The sequence below is a fragment of the Ranitomeya variabilis genome, chromosome 4 (genome assembly GCF_051348905.1).
Source record: "Ranitomeya variabilis isolate aRanVar5 chromosome 4, aRanVar5.hap1, whole genome shotgun sequence".
NCBI lineage: Eukaryota > Metazoa > Chordata > Amphibia > Anura > Dendrobatidae > Ranitomeya > Ranitomeya variabilis.
Window position 1 is genome coordinate 668,439,933 of NC_135235.1, and position 23,574 is coordinate 668,463,506.

At 47.2% G+C, this 23,574-nt stretch overlaps 1 protein-coding gene across 1 annotated transcript; it reads right to left on the reverse strand.

Annotated features, from left to right (window-relative positions):
- Nucleotides 1–2,389: 2,389 nt before the first annotated feature.
- Nucleotides 2,390–22,723, reverse strand: LOC143768196 (C5a anaphylatoxin chemotactic receptor 1-like). Its single transcript, XM_077256887.1, has 2 exons — nucleotides 22,641–22,723; nucleotides 2,390–3,594 (listed from the first exon to the last, which is right to left on the reverse strand). Exons 1-2 carry the CDS (start codon nucleotides 22,721–22,723, stop codon nucleotides 2,598–2,600), a joined length of 1,080 nt encoding a protein of 359 aa, XP_077113002.1. The 3' UTR covers nucleotides 2,390–2,597.
- Nucleotides 22,724–23,574: the final 851 nt, after the last annotated feature.

Genomic DNA, 23,574 nt, shown 5'->3' on the forward strand with positions numbered 1-23,574 from the left:
ACACAACCCACGTACCATATAACACATCCCACATAGTATATAGCACAGCCACGTAGTATATAGCAGTAACGTCGTACATTGCACAGCCACGTAGCATATAGTATATCCCACGTAGTATATAAAACAGCCCACGTAGTACGTAGCACAGCCCACGTAGTATATTACACAGCCCATGTAGTACATTGCACAGCCACATAGTATTTAACACAGCCCACATCGTATATAGCAGAGCAACATAGTATATAGCATAGCCCACATAGTATATAGCACAGACCAACTAGTATAACACAGCCCATGTAGTATATAGCACAGACCACGCAGTATATAGAACAGCCCACACAGTATATAGCACAGCAACATAGTATATAGCACAGCCCACGTAGTATATAGCACAGACCACATAGTATATAACACAGCCCAAGTAGTATATAGCACAGCCCATGTAGTATATAGCAGAGCCCACGCAGTATATAGAACAGCCCACGCAGTATATAACACAGCCCACATAGTATATAACACAGCCCATGGAGTATATAGCACAGCCCACGTAGTATATAGCACAGCCCACATAGTATATAGCACAGCCCAAATAGTATATAGCACAGCCCACGCAGTATATAACACAGCCCACATAGTATATAACACAGCCATGTAGTGTATTGCAGTGTGGGCACCATATCCCTGTTAAAAAATAATTAAAATAAAAAATAGTTATATACTCACCTTCTGGCAGCCCCCAGATCCAGCCCAGGCCTTTAGCGATGATCCCGCCAGGTCCGTTCCCAGTGATGCTTTGTGGCAATAACCCGTGATGATGTAGTGGTCGCGCAAGACCGCTACATCATCTGGGGTCATTACCGCAAAGCATTACTGGGACTGGAGCATCGCAAGGAGCGGGGAAAGCTGCCGGGGATGCCGGAAGGTGAGAATATCACAATTTTTTAAAATTATTTTTAACATTATATGTTTTTACTATTGATGCTGCATAAGCAGCATCAATAGTAAAAAGTTGGTCACACTTTAAAAGAGGTGATGGACTCAGAAGTGCTGCAGGCAGCGTTTCCGGGTACGTCACAGAATGACGGCACATCGCTAGCAAATGCCCAGTATGGCATGCGTTGGCAATGCGCCCGGTAACAGGGTTAATGGGAGCATTAAAAGACTGCATTACACCGCGTTATACTGCGGTGTAACGCAGTCCGTTTAACGGACTGCTAAAACGCTATGTGGGCGCTGACTGGAGGGGAGTTTGGAGGGGGCACTGACTGGAGGGGAGTAGGGAGGGGCCAATTCACAGCCGGACTGTGCCTGTCGCTGATTGGTCGCACCCAGCCAGCGACACAGGATTTCCGTGACAGACAAACAGACAGACGGAAGTGGACCTTAGACGATTATATATATATAGATATATTTACACATCGCAGATATACACAATCATACTATATACAATATATATGTACACACATACAATATACACATATACAGACACACACACTGTATACTGCACATATACACACAGATACACATATATACATATACTTACCAGGTCCTGCTGATTCACTTATGCTGACAGTGATTTAGGAGCAGCCATGATGAGTAGAAGGGGACACCGACAGACAGGGCTGCAGACATCTTCCTGACCCCCACGCCATCTAAACTGTGCTGTGCGACGGCCCCTCCCCTTCACTATCACATTCTAACCCAACACTGCCAGCTATTAAAGTGAAATGAATATTCACTGCTCTCCACGCCCATGAGTTCATTTCTCTTTAGCAGTTGGCACAAGCTTTAGCCAGCAGCCGGCACCTGCTTCCTGTCACCCGCTGCTCCTCCGCTGTAGCTTGCTGGCGCTGGACAGGCCCTGTGTGGTGTGCCGCTATTAGTGACACACCACTGGCTGGGGCCCCTGAGGCAGTGGGGGCCCTAGGTAGCTGCCAGCCCTGTATGCCAGCAGATACAGTATCAGTGCCTGAGCCCGCAGGAGAATCTTCCGGTGGGCCAGTCCGGCCTGGTATACATGTTTGGTATCTGCATGCTCATGTTGACCTGGAGAATCATCATGGCAGGTCAGTTTTAGCATTTGTGGAACATGGTAAAAAATAAATAAAAAACAATTGTGGAATTACACTTTTTTTGCAATTTCGCCACAGTTTGATTTTTCCCCCATTTTTCAGTACATTATATGGCAAAATCAATGGCGTCAATCAAAAGTGTAACTCGTCCCGCAAAAGACAAGCCCTCACACGGCCATAGTGCTGGAAAATAACAAAGTTATGGGAGCAAAAAACAGAAACACCCAAGGTGGTGAAGGGGTTAACTGATGTGATCTACTGGGTCACTTTATTATTATGGTGGAATTACAATTTGTTTTTCACCATTTCACTTCACTTGGGATTATTTTTCTCCCATTTTTCAGCACATTATGTGGTAACATGAAGGGAGACTTTCATTATTATTTTTCATCCTGCAACAATCAATCCTTCATGGGAAAATAATGCTTTATGATTTTGGGAAAGGAAAAAGGAAGAAATTAGACAAATGTCCCAGTCTCCAAGGGGTTAAGGGGTATGACATAGAGGAGATCCCAGGAATATCCATTACACAGCAGCAGGGCGAGTGTCTCCTGCATCTCCTCGCTCTCTCCTCAGGTCATTAGGATGGTCACCGAAGGCTCTTTCTAGCCTGGAGGGGATGGAGCTGAGGAAACCGTGTTGGAAATCTGCTGTCAGGAACACATAAATGATCGGATTCAGGCAGCTGTTCAGACAAGCCAGGCTGGTAATGATAGCTTGTGCTATATGGTATGTTATGTAATCTGTATAATAGGATGCTATGTAATTTCCATAATACCAGTATATTAGTGGCCAGATGTAATATGGAAACCAGCAGATGAAGAAACACGATATAACAGCGGTGATGATCCTGGAGGATCTCTGAGATCTCTGGGATCTCTTACTTTTTCTAAGTTTGTAGAAAATGGTGACATAAGAGGCGACGATGATGAGAAACGGGATCACACACATTATAACCAATCTGATCCACTGAATGGTCTCATGTAACTTTCGGTTATAAGGAGATATGGGATAATAATATAGACACCATTCATATAGATCACCTACATGGTAGTCATATACATAATACACAGCACCGGCCACAGTGAAGCTCAGCCCCCAGATGATCGCTGCACTGATTCTCACCAGGTTACGAGATCTATGGACTTTGGCCCAGAATGGCCACATGACGGACACCCAGCGCTCAGTACTCATGGCCGTCAGGAGGAGAACACTGGCGCTCATGTTCACATTAAACAGAACCATGTTCACTATACAACGTGCAAAATGTGGGGGGTCTGAGGAATCTTCAGCCCAGTCAGCAATTCTCAGGGGGAGAGATGAGCAGCACAGGAAGTCCGCGATGGCCAGGTGGAGGAACCACACGGCACTGATTGTGTTCTTCATCCTGAATCCGGCAATCCAGATGACTAATCCATTACCGATAATCCCGAGAGCAAAAACAATGCTGTATAATGTAATGGACGTCTTCTGTAGAATGTTAAGATAATAATAATCTATCTCGTCGTATTCGCCAGATGACCTGAGGAGACAGAACAGGGCAGAGATTAGGGGAATGGAGAGTTTATAGTTCCATCAGTTTCTCCCTTGTACCTGGAGGACGGGCTGACATCACAGTGGGGTCACACTGTAGGAAGGTAATAAGGCTAATCTGTAATACATATGGCCGTACATCCAGACTCCTCCCAGGTAGAGGGATGGACCATGCACATTCTGGCCACGCCCCTGGCCACGCCCATTTCTTTCTCCCTGGCAGGAGGAGTTGTCAGAGGGGTGCTGGCAGTGAGGGACATTCAGCAGACACCTGAGACTGCCGGGGAAATACCAAAATCCAGGACTATCCGCTGTATCCATGTAGGATAGCTGCGGAGACACCATCACGTGTTTCTCAACGCAAGCAGTGAATAGCCAGACCTTTCCCCGGGAAGGAACAACCACGGGAAGGGCAGCATCCAGTAAAGGAAAACATCCAATACAGGAAAACCACCTATGCCAAGCATGGTATCCATCCACAGACAGCTGTTTCGGGGTGTTTGCCCCTCATCAGTGTGGAGTAGGAATCTGGCTATTAGGAGCAGTGCCAAGTAAAAGGCTGTGAAGGAACAGATAATTGGCCTCGGGGAGACCAAAACATCCAACACCGCGGAGACACCATCACGTGTTTCTCAACCCAGTGATCACTGGATTCACTGGATTTCTGGATCACTGCGTTGAGAAACACGTGATGGTGTCTCCGCGGTGTTGGATGTTTTGGTCTCCCCGAGGCCAATTATCTGTTCCTTCACAGCCTTTTACTAGGCACTGCTCCTAATAGCCAGATTCCTACTCCACACTGATGAGGGGCAAACACCCCGAAACAGCTGTCTGTGGATGGATACCATGCTTGGCATAGGTGGATTTCCTGTATTGGATGTTTTCCTTTACTGGATGCTGCCCTTCCCGTGGTTGTTCCTTCCCGGGGAAAGGTCTGGCTATTCACTGCTTGCGTTGAGAAACACGTGATGGTGTCTCCGCAGCTATCCTACATGCATTTTCATATTTCCCATAAGGGATGGGGGCAGTGTTCTGGATCACTGCGTTGAGAAACACGTGATGGTGTCTCCGCGGTGTTGGATGTTTTGGTCTCCCCGATGCCAATTATCTGTTCCTTCATATCCGCTGTATCCGGCACAGGTGGGACTAGAGATGGATCCTGGTGTAACCAGCCAGATTACCCCCGCCCAGAATATACCCAGGGTTACAGTGCCCTAGGCCAGATTATACCCCCCGCCCAGAATATACCCGGGGTTACAGTGGCCTAGGCCAGATTATACCCCCCGCCCAGAATATACCCGAGGTTACAGTGGCCTAGGCCAGATTATACCCCCCGCCCAGAATATACCCTGGGTTACAGCGGCCTAGGCCAGATTAACCCCCCCGCCCAGAATATACCCGGGGTTACAGTGGCCTAGCCCAGATTATACCCCCCGCCCAGAATATACCCGGGGTTACAGCGGCCTAGGCCAGATTATACCCCCACCTAAAATATACCCGGGGGTTACAGCGGCCTAGGCCAGATTATACCCCCACCCAGAATATACCTGGGGTTACAGTGGCCTAGGCCAGATTATACCTCCTGCCCAGACTATACCCGGGGTTACAGTGGCATAGGCCAGATTACACCCCCCGCCCAGAATATACCCGGGGTTACAGTAGCCTAGGCCAGATTATACCCCCGCCCAGAATATACCTGGGGTTACAGTGGCCTAGGCCAGATTATACCTCCTGCCCAGAATATACCCGGGGTTACAGTGGCATAGGCCAGATTACACCCCCCGCCCAGAATATACCCGGGGTTACAGTAGCCTAGGCCAGATTATACCCCCCGCTCAGAATATACCCGGGGTTACAGCGGCCTAGACCAGATTACCCCCCCACCCAGTATATACCCGGGGATACAGTGGACTAGGCCAGATTATACCCCCTTGCCCAGAATATACCCGGGGTTACAGTGGCCTAGGCCAGATTATGCCCCCTGCCCAGAATATACCTGAGGTTACAGTGGCCTATGCCAGATTATACCCCCTGCCCTGAATATACCCGAGGTTACAGTGGCCTAGGCCAGATTATACCCCTCGCCCAGAATATACCCGAGGTTACAGCGGGCTAGGCCAGATTATACCCCCCCAGAATATACCCAGGGTAACAGCAGCCTAGGCCAGATTACCCCCCGCCCAGTATATATCCGGGGTTACAGTGGACTAGTCCAGATTATACCCCCTGCCCAGAATATACCCGGGGTTACAGTGGCCTAGGCCAGATTATACCCCCCGCCCAGAATATACCCGAGGTTACAGTGGCCTAGGCCAGAATATACCCTCTAGCACCTGTGTGTTGAGGTACCTCCCTACTGAGCTTCTCGGTAAGGTCCTCACAACTATTGAAGATGTTCTAGATGTCATTTCTTCCTCTCTGTCCCCCAGATGGTATGGATAGGACAAACCTGTATGACTGATGTCCTGGGGCTTTTTACAGGGACCCTAGAGAAGCCCCGGCCCCCACAAGTTGCCACTGTGCCTCCTGGGTCAGGCAGCCAAGGTGGAATTGACTGTCCTGCCGGTCTCTGGAGCAAGACTTAGAGACAGTTGCTCCCTCGGTGTTCCTGGCTACCGGCTTCTGCGCCTCAGAAAGGAGCAGCTTGTTCCTGGCTGATCTCCCTCTGATGTTCCTCTCCTGTGCTCTGCTTTCCTGCACACTCTCTCCAAAAGGTTCACTTTTTAGTGTCTTTTCCCAGGAGTTACAGCACTTCATGCCAGCAGAGTTCCTCTCCCTCTGTCTTCCTGACAGGATTTTAACTCTGAACCCCTTTTCCCTCCAGATCAGAATGTTATATAGGGGAGTTCACCTTAAACAGGCTTAGAGCTCCCCCTTCTGGTCTGGAGTGTGAACATGTTGCATGCATTGTGTTTACCTGGTGAGAAGATCTCCTTCATTGCCTTCAGACGTAATATCACCCCCCCTAGAGGAGAATAATATTACTGCAGCAACCAAGACCCTGGGGCGCTGCATATATACAGCACTCAGCCTCCTATCATGTATATACAGCACTCTGCCCCCTATCATGTATATATACAGCACTCAGCCTCCTATCATGTATATACAGCACTCAGCCTCCTATCATGTATATACAGCACTCGGCCTCCTATCATGTATATACAGCACTCTGCCTTCTATCATGTATATACAGCACTCGGCCCCCTATCATGTATATACAGCACTCGGCCTCCTATCATGTATATACAGCACTCTGCCTTCTATCATGTATATACAGCACTCAGCCTCCTATCATGTATATACAGCACTCAGCCTCCTATCATGTATATACAGCACTCGGCCTCCTATCATGTATATACAGCACTCAGCCTCCTATCATGTATATACAGCACTCGGCCTCCTATCATGTATATACAGCACTCAGCCTTCTATCATGTATATACAGCACTCAGCCTCCTATCATGTGTATACAGCACTCAGCCTCCTATCATATATATACAGTACTCGGCCTCCTATCATGTATATACAGCACTCAGCCTCCTATCATGTATATACAGCACTCAGCCTCCTATCATGTATATACAGCACTCAGCCTCCTATCATGTATATACAGCACTCAGCCTTCTATCATGTATATACAGCACTCAGCCTTCTATCATGTATATACAGCACTCAGCCTCCTATCATGTATATACAGTACTCGGCCTCCTATCATGTATATACAGCACTCTGCCTCCTATCATGTATATACAGCACTCAGCCTCCTATCATGTATATACAGCACTCAGCCTTCTATCATGTATATACAGCACTCAGCCTCCTATCATGTGTATACAGCACTCAGCCTCCTATCATGTATATACAGCACTCAGCCTCCTATCATGTATATACAGCACTCAGCCTCCTATCATGTATATACAGCACTCGGCCTCCTATCATGTATATACAGCACTCAGCCTCTTATCATGTATATACAGCACTCGGTCTCCTATCATGTATATACAGCACTCAGCCTCCTATCATGTATATACAGCACTCAGCCTTCTATCATGTATATACAGCACTCAGCCTCCTATCATGTGTATACAGCACTCAGCCTCCTATCATGTATATACAGTACTCGGCCTCCTATCATGTATATACAGCACTCAGCCTCCTATCATGTATATACAGCACTCAGCCTCCTATCATGTATATACAGCACTCAGCCTCCTATCATGTATATACAGCACTCAGCCTTCTATCATGTATATACAGCACTCAGCCTTCTATCATGTATATACAGCACTCAGCCTCCTATCATGTATATACAGTACTCGGCCTCCTATCATGTATATACAGTACTCGGCCTCCTATCATGTATATACAGCACTCAGCCTCCTATCATGTATATACAGCACTCAGCCTCCTATCATGTATATACAGCACTCAGCCTTCTATCATGTATATACAGCACTCAGCCTCCTATCATGTGTATACAGCACTCAGCCTCCTATCATGTATATACAGCACTCAGCCTCCTATCATGTATATACAGCACTCAGCCTCCTATCATGTATATACAGCACTCGGCCTCCTATCATGTATATACAGCACTCAGCCTTCTATCATGTATATACAGCACTCAGCCTCCTATCATGTATATGATAACAATTCCGAGGGATTGATAAATTAGAACCTGGTATTCGTGGTGGCAACATTTCCAAAAGACTTGCTCAAATGGAATCCAGATGGATTTGGACCCTTCACACGGTTCATCCATCTGGATTAAATGAAAATCTATCCTTTGTCCCATTTCTATGATCCTATCCTTGTTTGATATCTCGCTGTTTATATATTGGAATGTCTATCACTATGGTGTTGTTTTTAATTGTTTTTAATTATTTTTAATCTTGTTTACTTCTTTAGTTGTTTCTGTGTTCTGAATATCTACCATCACATCCCTGCGTATTTTTATGCAGTACGCCTGTACCACCGCATGTGTCACATCATCTTTAAATTGGAGGCAGTCATCAACCATTATAATGACTGTAAGGATATATCCCCTAACACGGAACCATCCCTCTATTTATTGAAGCAAAGTGGACATGGACGTTGTATTTCACTATTAATGCAATGTATATTATGTACTAAGACTTTTTCCTTTTCTATTTGTGTCTTATTATGATTCGATATGAGGTTGGAGTAGGTATGGTCTGTGTGGTCACTTTCTTGGCATGCACGCACCGTCGTCTATTTTCTCGGCTACCCCTGATGGCCCTCGGCATCTTCCCATGATCAGCTGCACCGCGGTCATGTGATGCCGACGCCGTCTGGCGTCGCTGTTGCTTTGGAGACGCGCGCGTCATTTCCTGCCATGAACGTCACTTCCGGTCACGCGGGATTATCAGGATACCTTGGGATGGTATATATTCGAGCTATTGTGGTCAGAATGCAGGCCCCCCGAAGAAGGAAGGTCCGAAACGCGCGTCGGGGCGGACGCGCAGGGACCAGACCACACCTGAATACGCTGCACTACCGGTAATGCCGTAATTGTCATATTGTATCGTGGGCTATTATTATTATTATTATTATTTATTGTTATAGCGCCATTTATTCCATGGCGCTTTACAAGTGAGGAGGGGTATACATAATAAAAACAAGTACAATAATCTTGAACAATACAAGTCATAACTGGTACAGGAGGAGTGAGGACCCTGCCCGCGAGGGCTCACAATCTACAAGGGATGGGTGAGAATACAGTAGGTGAGGATAGAGCTGATCGTGCAGCGGTTGGTTGATCGGTGGTTACTGCAGGTTGTAGGCTATTATCCATGTGTTCAGTACACCCTATTTTAGATACTGTCAGCTACTCTTGCGGCTATCTGCTATTACTACCATGATTTGTACTAGTGTACTTCATGTTTGCTAACCGATCTGAATACTCCCCTTAGCCTTGGGCCTCAATTTTGAGGTTATTGGTATGGTGGTTAAATTTAACCCCTTACTATTAAAATTAGTGTTTGGTTGGCAGAACATATTAATATTACATCATATTTAACATCTTAATGTGCCATGGTCTTGGTCTCTGTGTGGCCCATTTTTCTGCACCATATGTGTTGTATTTCTTTATTACGTATCCCCCTTTTTCTTTTGTTCTCTGTTTTTATCTAATAAAATTTGTACTTTTTCTAATTTTTGGACCTGTGTATCATTAAGTTCTTTGGTTTTTTGCATATCATTTGGATGATGGGTCTGTGTACTTCCAGATCATTATACATGGCCCTATTATTTATTTAGGGAAAAATATTGTTACCATGTATGTCTGTCATATAAGGTGTTTATCTTCTATCATGTATATACAGCACTCGGCCCCCTATCATGTATATACAGCACTCTGCCTTCTATCATGTATATACAGCACTCTGCCTCCTATCATGTATATACAGCACTCAGCCTCCTATCATGTATATACAGCACTCGGCCTCCTATCATGTATATACAGCACTCTGCCTTCTATCATGTATATACAGCACTCAGCCTCCTACCATGTATATACAGCACTCAGCCTCCTATCATGTATATACAGCACTCGGCCTCCTATCATGTATATACAGCACTCTGCCTTCTATCATGTATATACAGCACTCAGCCTCCTACCATGTATATACAGCACTCAGCCTCCTATCATGTATATACAGCACTCGGCCTCCTATCATGTATATACAGCACTCAGCCTATCATGTATATACAGCACTCGGCCTCCTATCATGTATATACAGCACTCAGCCTATCATGTATATACAGCACTCGGCCTCCTATCATGTATATACAGCACTCGGCCTCCTATCATGTATATACAGCACTCGGCCTCCTATCATGTATATACAGCACTCGGCCTCCTATCGTGTATATACAGCACTCGGCCTCCTATCGTGTATATACAGCACTCGGCCTCCTATCGTGTATATACAGCACTCGGCCTCCTATCGTGTATATACAGCACTCGGCCTCCTATCGTGTATATACAGCACTCGGCCTCCTATCGTGTATATACAGCACTCGGCCTCCTATCGTGTATATACAGCACTCGGCCTCCTATCATGTATATACAGCACTCAGCCTATCATGTATATACAGCACTCGGCCTCCTATCATGTATATACAGCACTCGGCCTCCTATCATGTATATACAGCACTCGGCCTCCTATCGTGTATATACAGCACTCGGCCTCCTATCGTGTATATACAGCACTCGGCCTCCTATCGTGTATATACAGCACTCGGCCTCCTATCGTGTATATACAGCACTCGGCCTCCTATCGTGTATATACAGCACTCGGCCTCCTATCGTGTATATACAGCACTCGGCCTCCTATCGTGTATATACAGCACTCGGCCTCCTATCGTGTATATACAGCACTCGGCCTCCTATCGTGTATATACAGCACTCGGCCTCCTATCGTGTATATACAGCACTCGGCCTCCTATCGTGTATATACAGCACTCGGCCTCCTACCGTGTATATACAGCACTCGGCCTCCTATCGTGTATATACAGCACTCGGCCTCCTATCGTGTATATACAGCACTCGGCCTCCTATCGTGTATATACAGCACTCGGCCTCCTACCGTGTATATACAGCACTCGGCCTCCTATCGTGTATATACAGCACTCGGCCTCCTATCGTGTATATACAGCACTCGGCCTCCTATCGTGTATATACAGCACTCGGCCTCCTATCGTGTATATACAGCACTCGGCCTCCTACCGTGTATATACAGCACTCGGCCTCCTATCGTGTATATACAGCACTCGGCCTCCTACCGTGTATATACAGCACTCGGCCTCCTACCGTGTATATACAGCACTCGGCCTCCTACCGTGTATATACAGCACTCGGCCTCCTATCGTGTATATACAGCACTCGGCCTCCTATCGTGTATATACAGCACTCGGCCTCCTACCGTGTATATACAGCACTCGGCCTCCTACCGTGTATATACAGCACTCGGCCTCCTATCGTGTATATACAGCACTCGGCCTCCTATCGTGTATATACAGCACTCGGCCTCCTATCGTGTATATACAGCACTCGGCCTCCTATCGTGTATATACAGCACTCGGCCTCCTATCGTGTATATACAGCACTCGGCCTCCTATCGTGTATATACAGCACTCGGCCTCCTATCGTGTATATACGGCACTCGGCCTCCTATCGTGTATATACAGCACTCGGCCTCCTATCGTGTATATACAGCACTCGGCCTCCTATCGTGTATATACAGCACTCTGCCTCCTATCGTGTATATACAGCACTCGGCCTCCTACCGTGTATATACAGCACTCGGCCTCCTACCGTGTATATACAGCACTCGGCCTCCTACCGTGTATATACAGCACTCGGCCTCCTATCGTGTATATACAGCACTCGGCCTCCTACCGTGTATATACAGCACTCGGCCTCCTACCGTGTATATACAGCACTCGGCCTCCTACCGTGTATATACAGCACTCGGCCTCCTACCGTGTATATACAGCACTCGGCCTCCTATCGTGTATATACAGCACTCGGCCTCCTATCGTGTATATACAGCACTCGGCCTCCTATCGTGTATATACAGCACTCGGCCTCCTATCGTGTATATACAGCACTCGGCCTCCTATCGTGTATATACAGCAATCGGCCTCCTATCGTGTATATACAGCACTCGGCCTCCTATCGTGTATATACAGCACTCGGCCTCCTATCGTGTATATACAGCACTCGGCCTCCTATCGTGTATATACAGCACTCGGCCTCCTACCGTGTATATACAGCACTCGGCCTCCTACCGTGTATATACAGCACTCGGCCTCCTACCGTGTATATACAGCACTCGGCCTCCTACCGTGTATATACAGCACTCGGCCTCCTATCGTGTATATACAGCAATCGGCCTCCTATCGTGTATATACAGCACTCGGCCTCCTATCGTGTATATACAGCAATCGGCCTCCTATCGTGTATATACAGCACTCGGCCTCCTATCGTGTATATACAGCACTCGGCCTCCTATCGTGTATATACAGCACTCGGCCTCCTACCGTGTATATACAGCACTCGGCCTCCTACCGTGTATATACAGCACTCGGCCTCCTACCGTGTATATACAGCACTCGGCCTCCTATCGTGTATATACAGCACTCGGCCTCCTATCGTGTATATACAGCACTCGGCCTCCTATCGTGTATATACAGCACTCGGCCTCCTATCGTGTATATACAGCACTCGGCCTCCTAACGTGTATATACAGCACTCGGCCTCCTACCGTGTATATACAGCACTCGGCCTCCTACCGTGTATATACAGCACTCGGCCTCCTATCGTGTATATACAGCAATCGGCCTCCTATCGTGTATATACAGCACTCGGCCTCCTATCGTGTATATACAGCACTCGGCCTCCTATCGTGTATATACAGCACTCGGCCTCCTATCGTGTATATACAGCACTCGGCCTCCTATCGTGTATATACAGCACTCGGCCTCCTATCGTGTATATACAGCACTCGGCCTCCTATCGTGTATATACAGCACTCGGCCTCCTATCGTGTATATACAGCACTCGGCCTCCTATCGTGTATATACAGCACTCGGCCTCCTATCGTGTATATACAGCACTCGGCCTCCTATCGTGTATATACAGCAATCGGCCTCCTATCGTGTATATACAGCACTCGGCCTCCTATCGTGTATATACAGCACTCGGCCTCCTATCATGTATATACAGCACTCGGCCTCCTATCATGTATATACAGCACTCGGCCTCCTATCATGTATATACAGCACTCAGCCTCCTATCATGTATATACAGCACTCGGCCTCCTATCATGTATATACAGCACTCAGCCTCCTATCATGTATATATAGCACTCAGCCTCCTATCATGTATATACAGCACTCGGCCTCCTATCATGTATATACAGCACTCAGCCTCCTATCATGTATATACAGCACTCGGCCTCCTATCATGTATATACAGCACTCGGCCTCCTATCATGTATATACAGCACTCGGCCTCCTATCATGTATATACAGCACTCGGCCTCCTATCATGTATATACAGCACTCGGCCTCCTATCATGTATATACAGCACTCGGCCTCCTATCATGTATATACAGCACTCGGCCTCCTATCATGTATATACAGCACTCGGCCTCCTATCATGTATATACAGCACTCGGCCTCCTATCATGTATATACAGCACTCAGCCTCCTATCATGTATATACAGCACTCAGCCTCCTATCATGTATATACAGCACTCAGCCTCCTATCATGTATATACAGCACTCAGCCTCCTATCATGTATATACAGCACTCGGCCTCCTATCATGTATATACAGCACTCGGCCTCCTATCATGTATATACAGCACTCGGCCTCCTATCATGTATATACAGCACTCGGCCTCCTATCATGTATATACAGCACTCGGCCTCCTATCATGTATATACAGCACTCGGCCTCCCATCATGTATATACAGCACTCGGCCTCCTATCATGTATATACAGCACTCGGCCTCCCATCATGTATATACAGCACTCGGCCTCCCATCATGTATATACAGCACTCGGCCTCCTATCATGTATATACAGCACTTAGCCTCCTATCATGTATATACAGCACTCGGCCCCCTATCATGTATATACAGCACTCGGCCTCCTATCATGTATATACAGCACTCGGCCTCCTATCATGTATATACAGCACTCGGCCTCCTATCATGTATATACAGCACTCAGCCTCCTATCATGTATATACAGCACTCGGCCTCCTATCATGTATATACAGCACTCAGCCTCCTATCATGTATATACAGCACTCGGCCCCCTATCATGTATATACAGCACTCGGCCTCCTATCATGTATATGTAGCGCCCCCACTGTCGCAGGGCCGAGGGGTACCCGGTACCGGGCCTACGAGTCTCTGCTTCTGGGGGTTGTCACGGCGGCTAGACCCCGGTCCGTGACCCTGCCGTGGGGCGCACAGTGAATGATAGGTGTAGATGTTGGTGGTGCAGTTGTGGGGTGCAGGTCGCGGTAAATAACGAGGACACCAGGTTGCAGTCTCTTTACCTCTTTACTGGAGATCTCTGAGTCCTCAGTCCAGAATACGGTTCACCAGGCTGCGCAAGTCCGGCCGGTCCAATGGCACCTCCAGAGTTCACTTCACAGGTGGAAATCGGTGCCTTCCTTATTAGCGCTATGTGTTGTAGTCCTTCCCTGCTGTGCTTACGGAAAGTACCCCACAACTGTTGTGTCTGTTTCTTAAGTTCCCTCACAACTCGATTAAATGATGTTCTTCTAATCATCCGTCCCTTCCTGATGTTACAGTTAGAACGGCACCCGTTTGTCGGGTAGGCCTGGAGTTCTTCCGGGACCCTAGAGACGCCCCTCTCCCGCAATTGCCTCCCAAGACTTCATAGGTGATATGTGTTAGACAGCCCGCCTTAGACTGACTGTCCTGCCGCTGTTTAGAGTATTGCTTGAAGCTGAATGTTATAATACTCCCTCGGCGTTCCGGCCACCGGTAGTGCGCCTCAGTAGGGTGTTGCTCCGGTCTTACAGCACGACCCCTACTGGAATTCTCCTATTGCTTGATCTCGTTTCTCACTCAGCACAATCTATCTCGCTTCTAGTCCTTTCTTGGGCCCCGCCGCTTCCCGGAGCTGGCGCGGACCCGTTACGTTCTTTCCAATGCCAAGCCTCTGTCAGGATCGCACCCCTGACAGAGACCCTACTGTCTCTTCCTCCACAACACCCTCTGCCACTAGGTGTTGCTTCATCCAATCCAGTCAGCTTTCTCATCTAACTTCCTGCCTGACCCCCGGTTTACCCACTATGGTGGGGAGTGGCCTAATGAATAGCACCCTTAGCTCCCCCCGGAGGCCCGGCTGTGAAATGTATTGGTGTCTGTGATACCTGATCAGTTGAACTCCTTCAGTGCCATCGGACGCACCATGGCTCCCCATAGTGGCGGAGCCACAGTACTGCAACGACCAGGACTCTGGGGCGCTGCACTCCCCCCTGGTTAAACACAGTACTCCGGGACTGGGAAGAAAACAACAATACAAGTTAGCAAAAAGACATACAATTTTGTTGAGTGCAATGACAATAAGTATACTTGAACAGGCTTCCCTTTATGGGAGGTAAGGACACTTGAACGTTACAAACATGGCAAAAATATCATAGCTACATGCTATAATTTACTTCTGTTACCCAACCGGGCATTCTACTTAAGTGCAAAATTGTTGAACAATAATTTAACATTGCCTTTAAGGATATACACTCTTAGTCCGCTAAAGACCTTCCTATAATCACATTACAAGGTATTTTAACTTTTTCATTCTCCTACTTTGGATCTGCAGGACCGCCTGTCCTATCGGCACCAGACCTACTGCCTCTCCTTTCTGTTACAGGACCGCCCCGTTCAGCCAGGGCCTACTGCCTTTTCAACTACTATACACAGTATAGAACATAACTTTTCTTTCAGTTTGAGAACACTGAGCCGGCTCTACTTGGCTCCTATAAGGACTCACCCACTAACCCTTACGGGTTCACTTTCTGTCCTTAATAACACATTACTAACTGTCGATGGGGGACGCAGGGTTTACCTTCTATCCCCCCCCTTTTCTTATCAACATTATCAACTATCTTCTTTTCACAACATTAAACTTTCTCATTACTCCCTTTTACTTTTTCTTTCAGAGAACATTATCAGCATTTCTTTACAGTTAACCAGTTGGATACATATAACTTTTACATGTAAGCATCATCATTTTCTCTTATCAAACATCATTGCTATCTATCAGTCTTAAAGCAATACCATTTCTTTAAGTGCAACACGTGAACATCCCCTTTAAGAGGGGACCAAGTCTTTAGGAGGTAGCATTTGTTCTCTAGCTACCAGTCCATACTCAGCAAAAGCTCCGGTATGGTATCTTCGCAAAGAGTCTTTAAGTAGAACCAGTAGGAGACACCCTTAAGAAGGTGTAAACTATGTACAAAAAGTTTGTATCATGCACTGTTCATGATTCAGCAGTTTTTATAACATTGTGGAACAAAAAAGCAAAAATGAAAGTGAAAGCAAAAATAAAAAGCAATAGGGATCCCGGGTAAACAAAGGGATCCCTTTAAGAGTTAACCCAGGACGGGTCTTAGCAGCAAAACAGCAAGGAAATAAACAGTTAACTATTTACAGTTTCAGGTTTCCGAGGCTTAGTTGGACGGCTTCCAGGGCTGCACCTGGCACTTAACCCCTCTTGGCCCGGGAAGGGTGAAGCCCAGGGTTGTACCTAGTGCTGGACACACGCCGTTAATCCGTCTCTCATGTACAGTTAAATCATGCGCAGCGATGGAGGTCTGCGCAGCTTGAGTATGGGCATTTGCTGCAGCAGAGGTAGCGGCTGCTGCAAGATCAGTCACTGGAATGGAGTCAGCAGCTGTGGCACTAGCAGTCGCTGGAGTGGTGTCGGTCGTCAGGGCAGGGTCGTCCTTCATACCTGCTTCAGATGCGGTCCCTCCGGTGCCGGTCTGCTCCGCCTCCGCTGGGGTCTGGAACGCTGGTTGCGGGGCCTTGTGCTGCGGCGTTGTCATCTCTGCTTGCAGCATCTCGCTTTCCAGCAGGGCCCTGCTTTCTGGCTTCGGAGCGCTGGGACTTCTTTCTTGCTCCGGACCAGACGAGGCTGCCGACAGACGTCTGGCGAGGCTCCCGATGATGGTCTTCTTCCACCCGGCCTCAGTGCTCAGCTGCATCCGCCGGGGTTGGTGGATCAGCTCATCCGCTCCGGTCTGCAGGAGGTCAGCGTCAACTGTGGAGGTCCGGCTGCGGTGCCTCTCCGGGTAGCTGGGGGAGTCCTCGGCTCCGACCCCACACTCCGGCTCCGAGCAACTGGCCATGGCGTCCTCCATGTTGCTCGCTTCTTCTTCCTGGTCCTTTTCCCGCTCTCTTCTTCGTGGGCGGTTTCGTTTTCGTTGTCTCTGCCCACCATTAAGGATCAGGAGGCGGATCTCGGCTGCTGACGGACACGTCCTCAAGGGGTCGAGATATTTAGACTGGGCGGCCATTGTCTTTCGCGCTCTTCAGCTTGTTCACGCCCACTTCCACGCCCTTCTTCTTCTCCTGCGCTCTCCTTAGCGCTGTAATGGCGGCGGTTTTGGCGGGAACTTCTGGCGGCAAGTGGCAACACACAGTCCTTGTAATAAAGCACAGTCCAAGCACGATAAATCACAGTTCCAAGGCACACATGACCTGATTCTTCAGGCTTAAGTAGATCCTGTTCGTGACGCCAAATTGTAGCGCCCCCACTGTCGCAGGGCCGAGGGGTACCCGGTACCGGGCCTACGAGTCTCTGCTTCTGGGGGTTGTCACGGCGGCTAGACCCCGGTCCGTGACCCTGCCGTGGGGCGCACAGTGAATGATAGGTGTAGATGTTGGTGGTGCAGTTGTGGGGTGCAGGTCGCGGTAAATAACGAGGACACCAGGTTGCAGTCTCTTTACCTCTTTACTGGAGATCTCTGAGTCCTCAGTCCAGAATACGGTTCACCAGGCTGCGCAAGTCCGGCCGGTCCAATGGCACCTCCAGAGTTCACTTCACAGGTGGAAATCGGTGCCTTCCTTCTTAGCGCTATGTGTTGTAGTCCTTCCCTGCTGTGCTTACGGAAAGTACCCCACAACTGTTGTGTCTGTTTCTTAAGTTCCCTCACAACTCGATTAAATGATGTTCTTCTAATCGTCCGTCCCTTCCTGATGTTACAGTTAGAACGGCACCCGTTTGTCGGGTAGGCCTGGAGTTCTTCCGGGACCCTAGAGACGCCCCTCTCCCGCAATTGCCTCCCAAGACTTCATAGGTGATATGTGTTAGACAGCCCGCCTTAGACTGACTGTCCTGCCGCTGTTTAGAGTATTGCTTGAAGCTGAATGTTATAATACTCCCTCGGCGTTCCGGCCACCGGTAGTGCGCCTCAGTAGGGTGTTGCTCCGGTCTTACAGCACGACCCCTACTGGAATTCTCCTATTGCTTGATCTCGTTTCTCACTCAGCACAATCTATCTCGCTTCTAGTCCTTTCTTGGGCCCCGCCGCTTCCCGGAGCTGGCGCGGACCCGTTACGTTCTTTCCAATGCCAAGCCTCTGTCAGGATCCCACCCCTGACAGAGACCCTACTGTCTCTTCCTCCACAACACCCTCTGCCACTAGGTGTTGCTTCGTCCAATCCAGTCAGCTTTCTCATCTAACTTCCTGCCTGACCCCCGGTTTACCCACTATGGTGGGGAGTGGCCTAATGAATAGCACCCTTAGCTCCCCCCGGGGGCCCGGCTGTGAAATGTATTGGTGTCTGTGATACCTGATCAGTTGAACTCCTTCAGTGCCATCGGACGCACCATGGCTCCCCATAGTGGCGGAGCCACAGTACTGCAACGACCAGGACTCTGGGGCGCTGCATATATACAGCACTCGGCCTCCTATCATGTATATACAGCACTCGGCCCCCTATCATGTATATGCAGCACTCGGCCTCCTATCATGTATATACAGCACTCAGCCTCCTATCATGCATATACAGCACTCAGCCTCCTATCATGTATATACAGCACTCAGCCTCCTATCATGTATATACAGCACTCGGCCTCCTATCATGTATATACAGCACTCAGCCTCCTATCATGTATATACAGCACTCAGCATTCTATCATGTATATACAGCACTCAGCCTCCTATCATGTATATACAGCACTCAGCCTCCTATCATGTATATACAGCACTCAGCCTCCTATCATGTATATACAGCACTCGGCCTTCTATCATGTATATACAGCACTCAGCCTCCTATCATATATATACAGCACTCAGCTTCCTATCATGTATATACAGCACTCAGCCCCCTATCATGCATATACAGCACTCAGCTTCCTATCATGTATATACAGCACTCAGCCTCCTATCATGTATATACAGCACTCAGTCTCCTATCATGTATATACAGCACTCGGCCTCCTATCATGTATATACAGTACTCGGCCTCCTATCGTGTATATACAGCACTCAGCCTCCTATCATGTATATACAGCACTCAGCCTCCTATCGTGTATATACAGCACTCAGCCTCCTATCATGTATATACAGCTCTCGGCCTCCTATCATGTACTGTATATACAGCACTCAGCCTCCTATCATGTATATACAGCACTCGGCCTCCTATCATGTATATACAGCACTCAGCCTCTATCATGTGTATACAGCACTCGGCCTCCTATCATGTATATACAGTACTCAGCCTCTATCATGTGTATACAGCACTCAGCCTCCTATCATGTGTATACAGCACTCAGCCTCCTATCATGTGTATACAGCACTCGGCCTCCTATCATGTATATACAGTACTCGGCCTCCTATCATGTATATACAGCACTCAGCCTCCTATCATGTATATATATATAGCACTCAGCCTCCTATCATGTATACAGCACTCAGCCTCCTATGATATATATACAGCACTCGGCCTCCTATCATGTATATACAGCACTCAGCCTCCTATCATGTATATATACAGCACTCGGCCTCCTATCATGTATATACAGCACTCAGCCTCCTATCATGTATATACAGCACTCAGCCTCCTATCGTGTATATACAGCACTCAGCCTCCTATCATGTATATACAGCACTCAGCCTCCTATCATGTATATACAGCACTCAGCCTCCTACCATGTATATACAGCACTCAGCCTCCTATCATGTATATACAGCACTCAGCCTCCTATCATATATATACAGCACTCAGCCTCCTATCATGTATATACAGCACTCGGCCTCCTATCATGTATATACAGCACTCAGCCTCCTACCATGTATATACAGCACTCAGCCTCCTATCATATATATACAGCACTCAGCCTCCTATCATGTATATACAGCACTCAGCCTCCTACCATGTATATACAGCACTCAGCCTCCTATCATATATATACAGCACTCGGCCTCCTATCATGTATATACAGCACTCGGCCTCCTATCATGTATATACAGCACTCAGCCTCCTATCATGTATATACAGCACTCAGCCTCCTACCATGTATATACATTACTCAGCCTCCTATCATGTATATACAGCACTCAGTCTCCTATCATGTATATACAGCACTCGGCCTCCTATCATGTATATACAGCACTCGGCCTCCTATCATGTATATACAGCACTCGGCCTCCTATCATGTATATACAGCACTCGGCCTCCTATCATGTATATACAGCACTCGGCCTCCTATCATGTATATACAGTACTCGGCCTCCTATCATGTATATACAGCACTCAGCCTCCTATCATGTATATACAGCACTCGGCCTCCTATCATGTATATACAGCACTCAGCCTCCTACCATGTATATACAGCACTCAGCCTCCTATCATATATATACAGCACTCAGCCTCCTATCATGTATATACAGCACTCAGCCTCCTACCATGTATATACAGCACTCAGCCTCCTATCATATATATACAGCACTCGGCCTCCTATCATGTATATACAGCACTCGGCCTCCTATCATGTATATACAGCACTCAGCCTCCTATCATGTATATACAGCACTCAGCCTCCTACCATGTATATACATTACTCAGCCTCCTATCATGTATATACAGCACTCAGTCTCCTATCATGTATATACAGCACTCGGCCTCCTATCATGTATATACAGCACTCGGCCTCCTATCATGTATATACAGCACTCGGCCTCCTATCATGTATATACAGCACTCGGCCTCCTATCATGTATATACAGCACTCGGCCTCCTATCATGTATATACAGTACTCGGCCTCCTATCATGTATATACAGCACTCAGCCTCCTATCATGTATATACAGCACTCAGCCTCCTATCATGTATATACAGCACTTGGCCTCCTATCATGTATATACAGCACTCAGCCTCCTATCATATATATACAGCACTCAGCCTCCTATCATGTATATACAGCACTTGGCCTCCTATCATGTATATACAGCACTCAGCCTCTATCATCTATATATACAGCACTCAGCCTCCTACCATGTATATACAGCACTCGGCCTCCTATCATGTATATACAGCACTCGGCCTCCTATCATGTATATACAGCACTCAGCCTCCTATCATGTGTATACAGCACTCGGCCTCCTATCATGTATATACAGCACTCAGCCTCTATCATGTATATATACAGCACTCAGCCTCCTACCATGTATATACAGCACTCGGCCTCCTATCATGTATATACAGCACTCGGCCTCCTATCATGTATATACAGCACTCAGCCTCCTATCATGTATATACAGCACTCAGCCTCCTATCATGTATATACAGCACTCAGCCTCCTATCCTGTATATACCGCACTCAGCCTTCTATCATGTATATACAGCACTCAGCCTCCTATCATGTATATACAGCACTCGGCCTCCTATCCTGTATATACAGCACTCAGCCTTCTATCATGTATATAGAGCACTCAGCCTCCTATCATGTATATACAGCACTCGGCCTCCTATCCTGTATATACAGCACTCAGCCTTCTATCATGTATATAGAGCACTCAGCCTTCTATCATGTATATACAGCACTCGGCCTCCTATCATGTATATACAGCACTCAGCCTCCTATCATGTATATACAGCACTTACATCTGTCTCTGCGGTTTGGGGGCTTGTTTCTGTCACTAATAAATGATTGCAGTGCGGTTCTCTATGTCCGGCTCTGGTCACACCTGTTATTATACAGGAGCCACAGCTCAGAGACGAATCCTCTGCCCCACAGACACCACTGACCCCTGATGGGCGACACTGAGGGCAAAGGGGCTTGATGGGTTCTCCAGAGTTTCCATCATTATGGGAGGAATTATCGCTGCAGGTAGAGCTGATTTGTCCCCATGAATATGGATGTAATCGGGGCGGAGGCTCAGATATAGATAAGAATGGAGTCTGCACTTATGTCTCATGACTTGAGAAATACAGAATTAGGAATATAAACTTACCGGTAGTAGTAGTCCAGAGTTGTATTAGATGTGGTCAGATTATCATAATAATAATAATTTCCATTATCATCAGCATCGTCCATTCTGAAGATTCACCTACAGTCAGGCTCGGACTGGCCAATAGGGTAACAGGGCAATCCCCCGGTGGGCCTTAAATCCCCCTGTATTGGCAGTACTTGGCAATAATTCTCTTGATTCACTCTGTACAGAAACAAAGCAGCATCTCATCAGTCATTAACCAAACTACAGTACGCAGTTTATTATTATTATATAGAGATATAGATACATTTGTGAATGATGTTAGTGTAATATTTCTATGCTGGTGAAAAGTCAATGTTACTGGTGGGCCCTTGGCACCCCAGTCCGACACTGCCTATAGTAATAATAATAATACAACAGACCATGTAATCACCGTATCAGTAGGATTCCTGTGGTAAAGGAGCTCTCCAGCCATTGTTTCCTCATTGTCCCCCTGTTAGTAATCAGTAATGTGTGTAGCGAGTGTACAGTCATGGCCAAAATTTTTGAGAATGACACCAAAATTATATTTTCACATGATCTGCTGCCCTCTTGTTTTTATTAGTGTTTGTCTGATGTTTATATCACATACAGAAATATAATTGCAATCATATTATGAGTACCAATAGGTTATATTGACAGTTAGAATGAGTTAATGCAGCAAGTCAATATTTGCAGTGTTGACCCTTCTTCTTCAAGACCTCTGCAATTCTCCCTGGCATGCTCTCAATCAACTTCTGGACCAAATCCTGACTGATAGCAGTCCATTCTTGCATAATCAATGCTTGCATTTTGCCTGAATTTGTTTTTTTTGTTTGTCCACCCGTCTCTTGATGATTGACCACAAGTTCTCAATGGGATTAAGATCTGGGGAGTTTCCAGGCCATGGACCCAAAATCTCTATGTTTTGTTCCAT

What these genes read in the sequence shown, in the direction of transcription:
- LOC143768196 (XM_077256887.1), bottom strand. Translation starts at nt 22,723, where the DNA reads ATGGACGATGCTGATGATAATGGAAATTATTATTATTATGATAATCTG. An exon ending in ACTCTGGACTACTACTACCG is followed by an intron (nt 3,595 to 22,640) that starts GTAAGTTTATAT and finishes CTGTCTCCTCAG; the next exon opens with GTCATCTGGCGAATACGACG.